General features: G+C 33.2%; 2 protein-coding genes across 2 annotated transcripts; both read right to left on the bottom strand.

Moving 5' to 3' along the window:
* Positions 1–343: 343 nt before the first annotated feature.
* LOC123908108 (oxysterol-binding protein-related protein 4C-like) lies at positions 344–3,513 on the bottom strand. The gene is made up of 7 exons (XM_045958640.1): positions 3,281–3,513; positions 2,481–2,627; positions 1,985–2,236; positions 1,724–1,820; positions 1,340–1,631; positions 921–1,026; positions 344–771 (listed from the first exon to the last, which is right to left on the bottom strand). Exons 1-7 carry the CDS (start codon positions 3,281–3,283, stop codon positions 508–510), a joined length of 1,161 nt encoding a protein of 386 aa, XP_045814596.1. The 5' UTR covers positions 3,284–3,513; the 3' UTR covers positions 344–507.
* A 1,238-nt stretch (positions 3,514–4,751) lies between these two features.
* LOC123908415 (oxysterol-binding protein-related protein 4C-like) lies at positions 4,752–8,601 on the bottom strand. Its single transcript, XM_045959037.1, has 7 exons — positions 8,196–8,601; positions 7,838–7,981; positions 7,472–7,723; positions 6,241–6,337; positions 5,829–6,120; positions 5,478–5,583; positions 4,752–5,316 (listed from the first exon to the last, which is right to left on the bottom strand). The coding sequence occupies exons 1-7, from the start codon at positions 8,196–8,198 to the stop codon at positions 5,065–5,067; spliced, it is 1,146 nt and encodes a 381-aa protein (XP_045814993.1). The 5' UTR covers positions 8,199–8,601; the 3' UTR covers positions 4,752–5,064.
* Positions 8,602–14,639: the final 6,038 nt, after the last annotated feature.

Consider the following 14,639-nt stretch of genomic DNA (forward strand, 5'->3'; position numbering starts at 1 on the left):
GCGCTAACAGCTTGGCTTATATGGAACAACCGCAAGCTGGGTATGAAATCATCACATCTATGGAAAGATTGCTCAACGAGTGATTGGTGCGTGGTTAATGACAGAACAGCAGAGCCATGATGTATACTGGCAGAAACCGTGTATAGGATGGTTCAAGTGCAATGTTGACGTCGGATTCCATCATGGTTTAGGCAAAACAAGTGTTGGGTGGTGTGTGCGAGACTATAAAGGAAGGTTTAGACGACATTGCAACAGAAAACATGCTTTGGAGTTTATTTATTGATTCTCAAATAAATAAATAAATAAATGGATTAGTGCTTAAAAATAATAAAAGAACAGAAAATTAAAAAACATTAATATGCATGATTTTATTTGGCTATTAAAGCAATTTAGCAAAGTTGCATTACATACATATCAAATTAACTTTATGTAAGAGAACCATAGAGTTACAAATAAATGATCTCGATTATTAACTTGATATTAAACAGTCAAGACCGGTAACTATGTTTATAGTAACGAACTATATAGTGACGAAGGGGCATCTGGGACCCACTTTTGAATTGGTGAACATTTCCAGCCATCATCATTGCTATGAGTCACTATAAAGTGTTTAGGAATCCAAGTTTCCCCCTTTGACTCTTTTTCTCTCACAAGACTCCTCTGTGTTTCCTCCACAGTATTCTTTACCTCTCTTGCCTTTTCCCAGTTATTGCTTATGATGGCTTGGCTTAACTTACCCCAAACAAGAGCTGATTCTGTTGGCCACACACTCTAATGAAGTACAAAAGAATCTCATATCAAAAACTTAGGAAGTATCCATGCATGCACATTCACATTATCACATAAAAACATGTTTTGGTATTGAGCTACATATGTATGAAACATATAAAAACTCTTAACTGTTTTTCATTTATTATTACCTGTGGATCCTTAACAAAAGGAGTATGAAGTCCTGAAAGAACTTGTTTTGCATCATATATCACTCTTATTTCTGCACTATTAGTTGCATCCTTCAATGTTACAGTGCTGCAACATTATTTTATATGATTAGGAATCAAGAATATATCATCTAATTACTCATATAATATAGGTAAACATTGATGGTCAGTTCTGTTTTCCTATTTAGCACCGACACTTTAGATCGAAGACATATCAGATGTTCCACATGATAGGACACCGACACACGTAGTTACATTCAATCACTTCCATTTTCTTAAATTATTATTGGTGTCTACATGTTTGGTGTCATGTCCATATATGTGTAAGTGTTTCATATATATACTTTAAGATCATAGATAAGCAGATAAAACTTTAGAGTGGGATTGAGATGGATATATACCTATCCCAATGACCATCAATTTTATAAAGAATATTCATCGTGAGTGAATCAAAGATCTTCCCTTTTATCCGTCTTCGACTTCCCCCAAGTCCAAATAAGGATTGTTTTATGTAGCTCAATTCTGCCACAAGGCCTGTTTCTAGACACCGGATAGTGACATTGCCAACCCATTCAACCCCAGGGTATGGGAGAAATCTGAATAAGAAATTAGGACAATTCATTTCATATGTCTCTCCATGATTATGTAGACGTAGTTCTCGGTTTCCATGCATGTCAACTTCTATTCCACTTCCTGCATATACACACATATGTTTACTGCATACTATATTTTAATAATTAACAGAACATAGAATGTGAATGTGGTGAAGCTAGTTTTTGTTTTACCAACAAACTTTGGAACTGGAAAGTGGCACACTATAATTTCTATGTTTGCCTTCTGATCGGTGGCATGAAAGGCAGATACCTGAGGATGGTGTGAAACCTGCAAAAATGTAATTATCTTTAGAAAAATAGAATTTATGCAGATTTGTCCTAACACCAAAATGCCATGATATGAGAGCTCTGGCTTGCAACACTCCTGTTCAGTGGCTTCCCTCCCAATTAGAATTTTACTGTCACACTCACACAAATTGAAAAGGTACCTACCTGTTCAAGTAAGACATTAAGGTTTCCTTTGGAAACATGGTGAGTTTCACCAAGAATGGGATTGTATGGAGCAACTCCAAACCTTTGTGGTCGTGTGGTAGAAATGCTCCATGCTACCACTGATATCAATCTATCCAATGCTGTTTTCCCATTGTTGAGGTTATTTACTAAGTCTACTCCTGTGGATGTGGAATATACACATTCACCATACCATTGAAGCTGTGATTTTGGCATGTTGAAGCTAGGTGGTAGCTGTTCAATATACATGCACATTCAATAAACAAAAACCATGTTCAATTATTCATTACAAATATATACAAATTGAATTTTATTTTATTTTCTAGCATAGTGACAACATTTGCACACACCAAATCCGCAAATAAGTGAAAAATTATAGTTCCGAATCCACACATTATATATAGATAAATGAGAAATTGTGAGTTCGAATTAATATAAAATACAGCGAAATATATTTTAGAGCAAAATGTAAACTTACCTTAAAGCTTGAAAGATCTGATCCTAACCGGACATCCTTAAAGAGACTTAGTACTCGCTTCAAAATATTTGGATATTTATAATTCTCATCAGAATCTGATTGATTTTCTATTGTTGCGAATGGCTTTGTGATCACAATGTTTGTCTCCTACACCCCAAATATGTACCCAAACAAGATTAGTGCTATGCTTAGTTTAGTTTTTTTTCACAATACTTACAAAATACATTTTTCACACAAAGGATATATATGCTCATCAGTCATAATTTGTATTACACCGATAGGTAGAGCCGTCAAAAGTGAGTTCAGTGGCTCATAAATTTTTACGAATTGGACCGTGAAAAAATAAGTCTAAAAACAACCAAGCTATTTCGGCCCCATCTCATTTAGCCGATATAAAATTTGAGATGGGCTCGAAAGAGATATTTTGGTATTTTTTGGGAAACGTGAGAAATTGACTCGAAAAGAATAACTCTTTTAATAATTCATATAGCAATTGGGGTCATTCTTGTGGCAAAAGAAACTCTCATCAATATAAACATAGCATCTCTGATCTAAATAATATAATAGATTCTTGTTGCCATCTCATTCAACTCCTATCTAAATAAAATAAAATTAGAGACTGAATTATGAACAACAACAAAATTAGAGGATAGAGCTTAAGAAAATAAGGGATCATTAGCATGGTAGATGTTCTTATATACTCTTATTCCACCTTACCATCAGCCTATTTAAAATTAGCTTCCAACTTGATATTATTTTTGTTGATCAATAAATATTTAAAAATGAGAAAATGCACGTACCATTTATGAACAAGGTAAGGTAGCTGAACTGAACATGAATCAGTGAATGCGGGTTTTATGAGAGTTTGATGTATCTATGGAAAAACCTTATCCTCACTCAGTTCCTTTCTCACAAAAGATGCCTGAATTTAGAACTTTATAATGCCATAGTTTGATGTATCTATGTTTAGTTTGGTTTTGAGTGATATGTTGTCCTAACGGACCAAACCAATCATTCTAAGGTGTCGGATTTAAATCCTCTAAAAAATAGTTATAAAATAGTCGATAGTACCATTTTGCTTAATAAAATTCTCCCATTTCTAATATTTTTAAAATATAAAACTAGTTTAAAATTTATATTTATTTTAAAATAATTAATTACAAAAAACAATATGTCATTAAATTATTAGATGTTGAACATTATCATATCCAACAAAATCATGAGATATCGTCTAAGTACAACTAAATTGATAAATACGAGACATTAATATACAGGCATATGAATTTGAATACTTAACTCTCAATATTTAAGATGTGTGAGTTTATCTACTACTACTACGTTACATAGCAAAAAAGTAATTTTGACATTTTAGACAATTCGTACTTGAAACAAAAATGTGTTATATGATTTAGTGAGAGACAATAATTTTAATTTTTATCTAGTCTTTTATCCTCCAATTTGTCCATACCAAAACAACTTTAAAATCAAAATAGTACAAGTAAAAAAAAAAATTATATGATGAGCTTAGAGTTGGGATCTCTCTATTTTTTATGTCCATTTTCTCTTTATTACTATAGTTTTAAAGATATATATATTAAATAATTGAATCAATAAATATCATATTATTGTATTTATATTCACAAAATTTTAATAATAACAAAAACGAAGAGGATAAAAAATAGAGGATCTTGATTCGACGAGCTTAAATCATTCTCACCAATGGCAATAACTTTGGCAGTTGAGAGTTTGTGGTGTTATTGCCACTTGTCGCATTAAATCATTTAGTGTATTTTTTAGTTTTGACGGTTGACGTATAACAATAAGTTGGTATAAGCTTTTTTCTTTTTAATCAAATGATGTATTTGATATGCTAAAAAATTGGGAATTGAATTGGACAATTTTTTAGGAAATTCATTTTTTTTATAATCATCGTTTGACTATTTATTTCTACAATTTTAGTTTTTAATTTGGCAGACAAAAATGAAGATTTCACAAGCATGACTTTTCAAATTTGTGTACATCATTGCATGTTTATTACTGGGTGGGATGGGTAGCTCAACTAATTTGAGCTAAGGGTTAAAGAGTTGGAGGTCCAGTTGACTTGATTGACTTTAAAAATGAATGTGCTTAATTTAAGATATCTACTTCAGAATATTACCAGAGAGATTGATTACCTACTTCCAAATTGTTTTTTGACAGTATCTAAATCATATTGTTATTGTCTAATAAATGATAATTATATACAATAAGTAGAAATATGGATATGATATATGGCTAATGCAATTATTTCACTTCAAAGGTATATAACCTTTACAGGTTGTTTTACATTTTTTTTCTAAGCATAGGGAGGTGGATAGGGAGTGTTTTGCCATGTGTGCCTCAAGCCCTCAATTCCTAAAACAACTTTCTTTCAATAGAAGCATCTCTTAGGTTATCATAATTTAGATGACATTGACTTTGAAGATTATTTATTGATTCTAAAATAAATAAATAGATCTCGATTATTAATTTGATATCAAACAGTTGAGATCGGTAATTATGTTTATAATAGGAAATGTGTTTATGTTTATTGCTAAGTAAGAAATTATAGGGTGACAATAGGCGCATCTGGGACCCACTTTTGAATAGGTGAACATTTCCAACCATCTTCATTGTTATGAGTCACTATAAAGTGTTTAGGAACCCAAATTTCCCCTTTTGACTCTCTTTCTCTCACCAGACTCCTCTGTGTTTCCTCCACATTATTCTTTGCTTCTCTTGCTTTTTCCCATTCATTGTTTATGATGGCTTGGCTTAACTCACCCCAAACAAGAGCTGATTCTGTTGGCCACACACTCTGATAAAGTTCAAAAGAATCTCATATCAAAAACTCATATAACATTCATGCATGCACATTCACATTTCTCACATAAAAAAACTAAAAAAGAATATGGTCACCTAAAAACATGCTTTGGTATAAAAATAAAAATTGTAACTGCTTTTCATTATTATTATTACCTGTGGATCCTCAACAAAAGGAGTATGGAGTCCTGAAATAACTTGTTTTGCATCATATATCACTCTTACTTCTGCATTGTTAGTTGCATCCTTCAATGTTACAGTGCTGCAGCATTTTATTTATATGATTAAGAATTAAGAACACATCATCCAAATAATATACGTAAATATCGATTGTCACTGTTTTTCTATGGTGTCTGACACTGATAGGATACCAACACATGTGGTTACATTCATTCGATCATTTCAAATTTTTTTAAATTATTACTAGTGTCTACATGTTAGTGTCCTATATTGATGTGTCCATATTTGTGTCAAGATAAAACTTTAGAGTGCGATTGAGATGGATACCTATCCCAATGACCATCAATTTTATAAAGAACATTCATTGTGTGCGAATCAAAGATCTTCCCTTTTATACGTCTTCGACTTCCCCCAAGTCCAAAGAAAGATGGTTTTATGTAGCTCAATTCTGCCACAAGGTCTGTTTCTATGCACCGGATAGTGACATTGCCAACCCATTCAACCCCAGGCACTGGGAGAAATCTGAATAAGAAATTAGGACAATTCATTTCATATGTCTCTCCATGATTATGGAGACGTACTTCTCGTTTTCCATGCATATAAGCTTCTACTCCACTTCCTGCATATATATTTTGTTTTACTAGTATTATATACACACACAAGTTTACTACATACTCAATTTTAATAATAATTAAGTAAAAGAACATAGCATATGAATGTGGTAAAGTTTTTGTTTTACCAACAAATTTTGGAACTGGAAAATGGCACACTATAATTTCTATGTTTGCCTTCTGATCAGTAGCATGGAAGGCAGATACTAGAGGATGGTGTGAAACCTGCAAATATATAATTGTCTATAAAAAAATAGTGCTTATGTTATGCATATTTGTCCCAACACCAGAATGCCATAATATGAGAGTTATAGCTTGTATTGTAACACTCATGTTGAGTGGGTTCCCTCCCAAATAGGACAAAAGCTAAAGAGGTAGTTTGTTATAGCTTATTTTAAAAAAAATTGCTTTTTTTTTTATAAAAATAATTATTTTTAATTGTTTTGCATCTGTTTGTTACAGATTTTAAAAATAATCAGAAGCTAAAAATAATCAGAAAACAGCTAAAAATGATAAGCTACTAAGAGTAGCTTATTAGTAGATAATAGATTTTTTTTAGAGGAGAGAGAAAATAAATATTAAAAGAAGAAGTTATTTGTAATTATAAAAATCACTTTTATAAGTTGTATCCAAACAAACTAAAGATTATTTTATTTTAAAAAAAAAGTGATTTTTATTATAATAAATAAACACAAAATAAATTCAACTTTTTTAAAAATCTCTAAAAATTAATCTCTAAATTATTTTACATCAAAATCATTATTTTTTTAATCCGTAACAAACGCACCCAAAATCTAAAATCTACTCCCCCGTTACATTTTAAGAGTGTAACAACCATTTTTAACTTTGTAGGACAAAAGCTAAAAAAAAAACGTAGTACATGACAAAATAAGTAATAATTGTAAGAAATAAAATCATATTTAAATATTATATTTGTTGCCTATGACTATGAGTCATTGAGTCTCACTTGAACCCATTCAATATAGAGGAATCCTTGTCGGCTCACAACTTTTAATTAATTATAAGACATTAAGTTTGGACACGGTCACTTTTGTCCGTTTGAATTGATTTATTTTTGAGTTTATATGAAATATTTTAGGTTAATAAATAAGCTTTTATGTATTATTATCAACTTTTCAAGGTAGTTTATGATAAAACAACTTACGAAGATATAATTTTTTTTTTTTATAATATACGAAAATACAATTTTTGTTGTAAAAATTTATGAATTAATATAAAACTTTATTTATTTGCATAAACTATTTTCATAAGTTCAAAAATAAGTTAAATCCAAAAATGCCCTAGTAAAAAAGAAAAACGGTTGGCCACTTTGACACACAAATTTGATAAGGTACCTACCTGTTCAAGTAAGACATTAAGATTTCCTTTGGAAACATGGTGAGTTTCACCAAGAATGGGATTGTATGGAGCAACTCCAAACCTTTGTGGTCGTGTGGTAGAAATGCTCCATGCTACTACTGATATCAATCTATCCAATGATGTTTTCCCATTGTTGAGGCTGTTTATCAAGTCTACTCCTGTGGATGTGGAATATACACATTCACCATACCATTGAAGCTGTGATTTTGGCATGTTGAAGCTAGGTGGTAGCTGTTCAATATAAATTTCAACAAACAAAATCTATTTTAAATTGTTCATTAAAAATATATACAAAAACTTTATTTTATTTTTCTATAGTGATAAAATTTGTATGCATTAACTTGCCTTGAAGCGTGACAGATCAGAACCTAACCGGATATTCTTGAAGAGACTTAGTACTTGCTGTAATATATTTGGAATTTTATAATTCTCATCGGAATCTGATTGGTTGTCTATTGTTGCGAATGGCTTTGTGAGCACAATGTTTGCCTACACGAAAAAGACCCAATAATTTCTTTTTGTTGAGCCTATAGGCCTAGCTAGTTAACACAACAACAGAACAAAGGGAGTCCACAAAATAACAATTGAAAATAAAATGTATGCAATATTTAATCCATTCACATGCCCAAATTAATGTGTGATATCATTCATATATTGAAAGAAAATTGGAGAACCAGAAAGATGAGAAAATGCACATACATACCATTTATGAACAAGGTAGGTAGTAGGTAGGTAAGCTGAACAAGATGGAAAAACCTTATCCTCACTCCCCTCCTTTGCTCACAAAACTTGCCACATTTTATAACTTTATAGAGTGTTTGGTGCCTAAATCGAAACAATAATACTGTACCGGACCAATTTGATTTGGGTTTACTAGTTTTTAAGCCAGAGAATACTCTACTTATTCATTTTTAATAGTAAAATTTATAGTCAATACTTGGCAAAACACATAAAATAAAATAAAGACTAAATTGAACTACTAATACTTAACAAAAAAACCGAACCAATAATATATGGATTGGGTTCGACTTTTCCCAAACCAATGAACACCCCTAGTCATAATTGTTTATTTGTTGAGAATTTTTTTCTGATACCGGTACCATTTAGACAAAATTAGTTTATCTTTGAGGTGTTGAATAATATTATATTACCATATCCAATAAAACTCGAAAATATTGTCTTGTAAGGACAACTAAATTGATAATTGTAATACGTTGATATGTAGACATCTAAATTCAAACCCGTACTTTATAATATTTAAGATGTGTGAATCTATCCTCTATGTTTTTTTTTAATAGCAACATAAAAGAACTTTGAGATACCCTAATGATCACTTATGTTATTTAATTTAATACAATATTTTTTTTATCCCAACAAATTCTTAAATAGAAGAGATCAAATTTCTCATTTTCATTAAAAAAAATAGAAGTGATCAAATCACTATAGCAGATTAATTACATTTAAGTTTAACTAATTTTTTATTGGTTTTGTAATTCAAACTCAGAACATGTTCATCCTCTGAAGCTGTAGAGCCTCTGAAGTGCTTCAGCCTCTGAAGCAAAATTATAATCTCTGAACCAGCGCTTCAGCCTCTGAAGCAACATAGCCTCTGAACCTCACAACCTCTGAAGCTGATATAAGTTCTGAAGCTCTGAAGCTCTGTTTTGGTTCTGATACGCGTTTCTGTTTTACTTAGCTTTTAGAGTTAGTTAGTTAGTTTTGTACAGTTGTAATTCAGTTACGTTTTGTTTGTCCTAGGTAGTTATGCAGTTACTTGCATTTGAAGTAACCACCTATTGTATATAAACAATTAAGGCCCTTTGTGGAAGAATAAGATTTTTACTTTTCCTTTATTCAATTTCTGCTTATTCTAAATTCATTCTTCATTCATCTTTCATCCTTCAGTGCTCTTTGTTTTGGGTTAATCCCCAACAAAGTGGTATCTAGAGCTTTCACGATCCAAGGGATCTTGATTCGGATCTTTCACCAAGAAAGAGAATCAAAGGTTGCAGTGATTCAATCATGGCTGGGAAGAGTAATTTCCATGCGAATTTGCCAATTCTTGATGGAAAGAACTGGGATACATGGGTCAAACAGATGAATGTGATATTCATTGTTCAAGAAGTGGATGAACAAGTGAAGACAGTTCTTGATCCATTACCAGCAAATGCAACAGCAGAACAGAGAACAACGTTCAGAGAAGCACTGAAGAAAGATAGCAAAGCTCTATTTCTCATTCATCAATGTGTTGATGCCAAGGTATTTGAGAAGATTGCAGATTTCACAACGTCCAAAGAGGCTTGGGACACTTTGCAGAAGAGCTATGGTGGTGATGCAAAGGTCAAGAAAGTGAAATTGCAAGCCTTGAAGAGACAATATGAGCTGCTGGAGATGAAGAATGATGAGACAATTGCAGATTACTTCACAAGAGTGGTGACTCTCACCAATCAGATGAAGAATTGTGGAAGTAATCTTGCTGAACAGGAAACAGTGGAAAAGGTACTTAGAACTTTAACTTCAAAATTTGAGCACATTGTGGTGACAATTGAAGAAACAAAAGACTTAAGTGAAATCAAGATTGAAGACTTGCAGAGCACACTTGAGGCTCATGAGATGAAGCATGGTGGAAGAAACCATGGCAAAGAAGATGAGCAAGCTTTGTTTGTAAAGTTCAAAAAGTACCAAGATGACAAAAAGAAATGGCAGAAAAAGAAAGAGTTCAAGAAAGGGAAAGAAAGTGATGAAGACAAGCCTGAATCCTCAAAGGAAGAAAGAGGAGGTTCTGTCAATTCAAAGAAGGCTAGCAAGAAGCATATTCAATGCTTTAACTGTTAGGAGTTTGGTCACTTTGCAAGTGAATGCAGAGGTCAAAAGGTTCGAAGACAGTATAATGAAGAAGCAAATGTGGCACAGGATGATTCAACATCAGAAGAAGATGTAAACTTCATGGTGACAGTCACTGATGAAGAAGAATCAAAGGCACACATTACTGAGAATGATAATGGATCAGATCAAGATCCATTAGTTGGTGAGGAAGAAGGATGGTATTTGGACACAGGTTGTTCAAATCACGTGACTAGTAACAAGAAGTGGCTGATTAACTATGATTCTTCAAAGAAGTCAACAATTCGATTTGCTGATAGTAGAACAGTAAAATCAGAAGGAATTGGTGATATGTCAATCAAGGGAAAGGATGGTAATCAAGCATTAATTACTGGTGTAATGTATGTACCAAGTGTGCATACAAATGTCCTCAACATTGGACAATTGGTTGAGAAAGGTTTCACAATGACCTTAGGAAACAATCAAATGAATGTGTACAATGAGGAAAGTAAGTTGGTACTGTGTGCAACATTATCACAAAGCAGAACATTCCAAGTGAAACTTGAGAGTTCAAATTCACATTGTCCTGCTAGTGAAGCTATCCATGACGCAGCTTGGTTATGGCATCTAAGGTATGGACATTTAAATTTCAAAGGCCTCAGTAATTTGAAAAATAAAGAGATGGTCCATGGATTACCAGAAATTAGAGTGTCTAAGGATATGTGCAGAAATTGCTTGGTTGACAAGCAAGCTAGAAAATCCTTTGCTGATCATATAGCAGTGAGAGCTAGGGGAAAGCTTGATATAGTACACAGTGATGTATGTGGTCCTTTTACTGAATCATTAGGAGGAAATAGATACTATGTGTCTTTTGTTGATGAATTCAGTGGAATGATGTGGGTGTATCCCATAAAAACCAAAGATGAGGTGCTGGTAGTTTTTCAAAGGTTTAAAGCAGTAGTTGAAAAACAAACAGGAAGGAAGATAAAGGTATTGAGAAGTGATGGAGGTGGTGAGTATACATCTCATAACTTCAGAAAGTTTTGCAAAGAGGAAAGTATCTCACATGAATTTACACCTCATCATAATGGAGTATGTGAAAGCAGAAACACAACCATTATGGAAATGACAAGGTGCATGTTGAAAGAGAAGAAGCTACCTAAGTCATTTTGGGGAGAAGCAGTGACAACTGCCTGTTATGTGTTGAACAGAAGTGCTACCAAATGCTTAGACAAAGTGCCAGAGGCTGTATGGAGTGGTTTAACTCCATCTGTGAAACACTTGAAGGTGTTTGGTTCCCTGAGTTACAAGCATGTGCCAGATTCAAAGAGAAAGAAACTAGATGAAAAAAGTGAACCTGTGATATTTGTTGGATATCATAGAACTGGTGCATATAGACTGTACAATCCAATTACTAAGAAGACCACAGTCAGCAGAGATGTGTCAATCAGTGAAGAAGAGCAATGGGATTGGGAAGTCTGCAGTAGCACAAGGTCAGAACATGCCTTACTACATGCTAAGGAGAAGCCAATAGCAGCAAAATGGGTGCATAAAGGGAATCACTTACCTAATGGCTCAAGTGTAAAGGCAAGATCTGTGGCCAGGGGACTCTCACAAAAGTCTGGCATTGATTCCAATGAAATGTTCTGTCAATCAGGTGTAGTGACAAATGCTGAAGCAAGATGTGGAGTATATGTTCACAGTATACCAGAAGTTCAATTGGAAAACTTAGCACCAGCTGCAAGACTGGAAATAGTAAGACCTGTGGTGGCAATAGAAAACCAAGTGAATTGTCAAAGTGTTCAACTAGATTTCAAGTCTGCAGTAGAGAATGGCAAACTTGAGAATGAAGTATATGTTGAACAACCACAAAGTTTCAAGGTTGAAGGTACAGATGATAAAGTACCTAAGGAACAAGAAGAGCTTGAGTTGATGGTTGATATATTGACCAAGCTACTGAATATTGAGAGATTTAAAGACCTGAAGAAAATGCTGAAGCTCACAAGTTTGGAGCATTTGAATAAAGGGGGTGTTGTTGAAATGTAATTCAAATGCCCTATCAGATGTTGAAAATAAGACAAGGTTAAATTGTCAGCTTTGACAGTTTGATTTAAGGAGGAGTATTGGTTCAGGAAGAGTTTGAATTAAGGAGGAGTATTGGTTTTGTAATTCAAACTCAGAACATGTTCATCCTCTGAAGCTGTAGAGCCTCTGAAGTGCTTCAGCCTCTGAAGCAAAATTATAACCTCTGAACCAGCGCTTCAGCCTCTGAAGCAACATAGCCTCTGAACCTCACAACCTCTGAAGCTGATATAAGTTCTGAAGCTCTGAAGCTCTGTTTTGGTTCTGATACGCGTTTCTGTTTTACTTAGCTTTTAGAGTTAGTTAGTTAGTTTTGTACAGTTGTAATTCAGTTACGTTTTGTTTGTCCTAGGTAGTTATGCAGTTACTTGCATTTGAAGTAACCACCTATTGTATATAAACAATTAAGGCCCTTTGTGGAAGAATAAGATTTTTACTTTTCCTTTATTCAATTTCTGCTTATTCTAAATTCATTCTTCATTCATCTTTCATCCTTCAGTGCTCTTTGTTTTGGGTTAATCCCCAACATTTTTAAAGACACAAAATGTTAAACAATACTTCCTGCACAATAATTAAAGACACAAAAATGATAATGAAGTGTATTCAACGCACTAAAATTTTAAAAAAGAATTTTATCCTACTTAAAATATTTATTTTTCTTTTCATAATCATTACTATCTCATAGCACAGTTAAGCAACATTTTTTTATATGATGAGTTCAAATCATTCTCACCAATATTGAAATAACTATTTTTTTTTAATTGTTCCTTTGATTCTCAAAGGAAGAGGTCCTAATAATTCGGAATTTGGTCACAAAGTAAGTAAAATTTGATTAAGAATATGATCGGATCTTCCCAAATAATAATTTATCTTAAAGAAAAGTGATCGTGTTGACCAGAATGATGCGACTTCGCCGGCGTTTGCGGTGGTTGAGAGCGTTTGAGACCCCTGTTGAAGCGGAGGGGGGTTGTGTACCTGCAGGCACTCCGACGCTCAAGTCAGTTTGTGTGTAAGGTTTTCTTGGCTAAAATAATGCGTACCTTGCAAATGAAGTGGAGTCACATATATATAGCCCCCAGCGCTGGGCCAAGACCCTTGATGGCATTAATGGCCATCAAGTGGCTGCCGGAAAACGGTTTGGAGGCCTTAATGTGCAGTAAATGCTCATCATTCCGGTTTACGGCCGTTACGATACGTAAGAGTATCAGACCGTTGGAGTCTTGCTCGGATAGTGTATGTTCGACACCTTCTGATGCTCGAACTCGATGCTCGGCCCAGAACAAAAAGTTTATTAACTTATACTTGATAATAATGTTTTAATTCCAATTGCAATAACTTTGACAGTTGAGACTTGAGAGTTGGTGTTTATTGTGACTTGTCGCATTAAAATCATTTGTATTTGTATTGTAGTCAGTCGGCACAAGCTTTTTTCTTTCAATCAAAGTGTACAAGTTACGTTTGGCAACAATTTTAACGGTACAAGTATACGTGTTGATGATTAAAACATGAGTTTGGTCATCTCTTTAACTCAGTAGGACATTGTATTACGGAGTATACTTCTAATTTACCACATTTGATGGCGATGTCTAAAATGTACACGTTTTAATCATTGACTTACTCTGTATCTAACAGTTACTATGCTACCTCTCAATTCTAGAATGATCGTATCCGAACCAATTTAAAAGTAAAATCGTAAATTGAACCAATTCAAACCGAAATTGCAAAAAACCGCATTTAGTGACTTTGGTTTCTGTTAACCGAATTTTTCCTGAATTTGAACTAGAAAAAATTTCGGTTTCTAACCGAAATTTTTATCAAGGGCAAAATTGGATTTTTTGGGGACATAAAAGATATGTGGGGGCTAAAGAGAAAACATCATTAAAATAACCACTTTTTACAACATTGGGCCGGATTGGATAAATCCACTAATTTTCAAGTTGGGTTGGTAATGAGTTATCCAAATTATTTTTCTATTTTTTTATATTAAATATCTAAATGACGAATCATCATATTTTTTTTCATAAAAATAACTAAACTAGTGTATTTTTTCTTTACTATAAAAAATAATCACCTATTGTCGGTGTAAATCCACTAATTTACGGGTTGGATGATGGTTTACCCAAATGATTTTTTTGCATTTTTTTAATATTAAAATGACTAAATGATGAATCATCAATTTTGTTATAAAAATTATTCAATCTTTTTATTTATTTTTTAAAATAGTGTGATGAATCGTCATATT

This window comes from Trifolium pratense, linkage group LG2 (assembly GCF_020283565.1).
Source record: "Trifolium pratense cultivar HEN17-A07 linkage group LG2, ARS_RC_1.1, whole genome shotgun sequence".
NCBI lineage: Eukaryota > Viridiplantae > Streptophyta > Magnoliopsida > Fabales > Fabaceae > Trifolium > Trifolium pratense.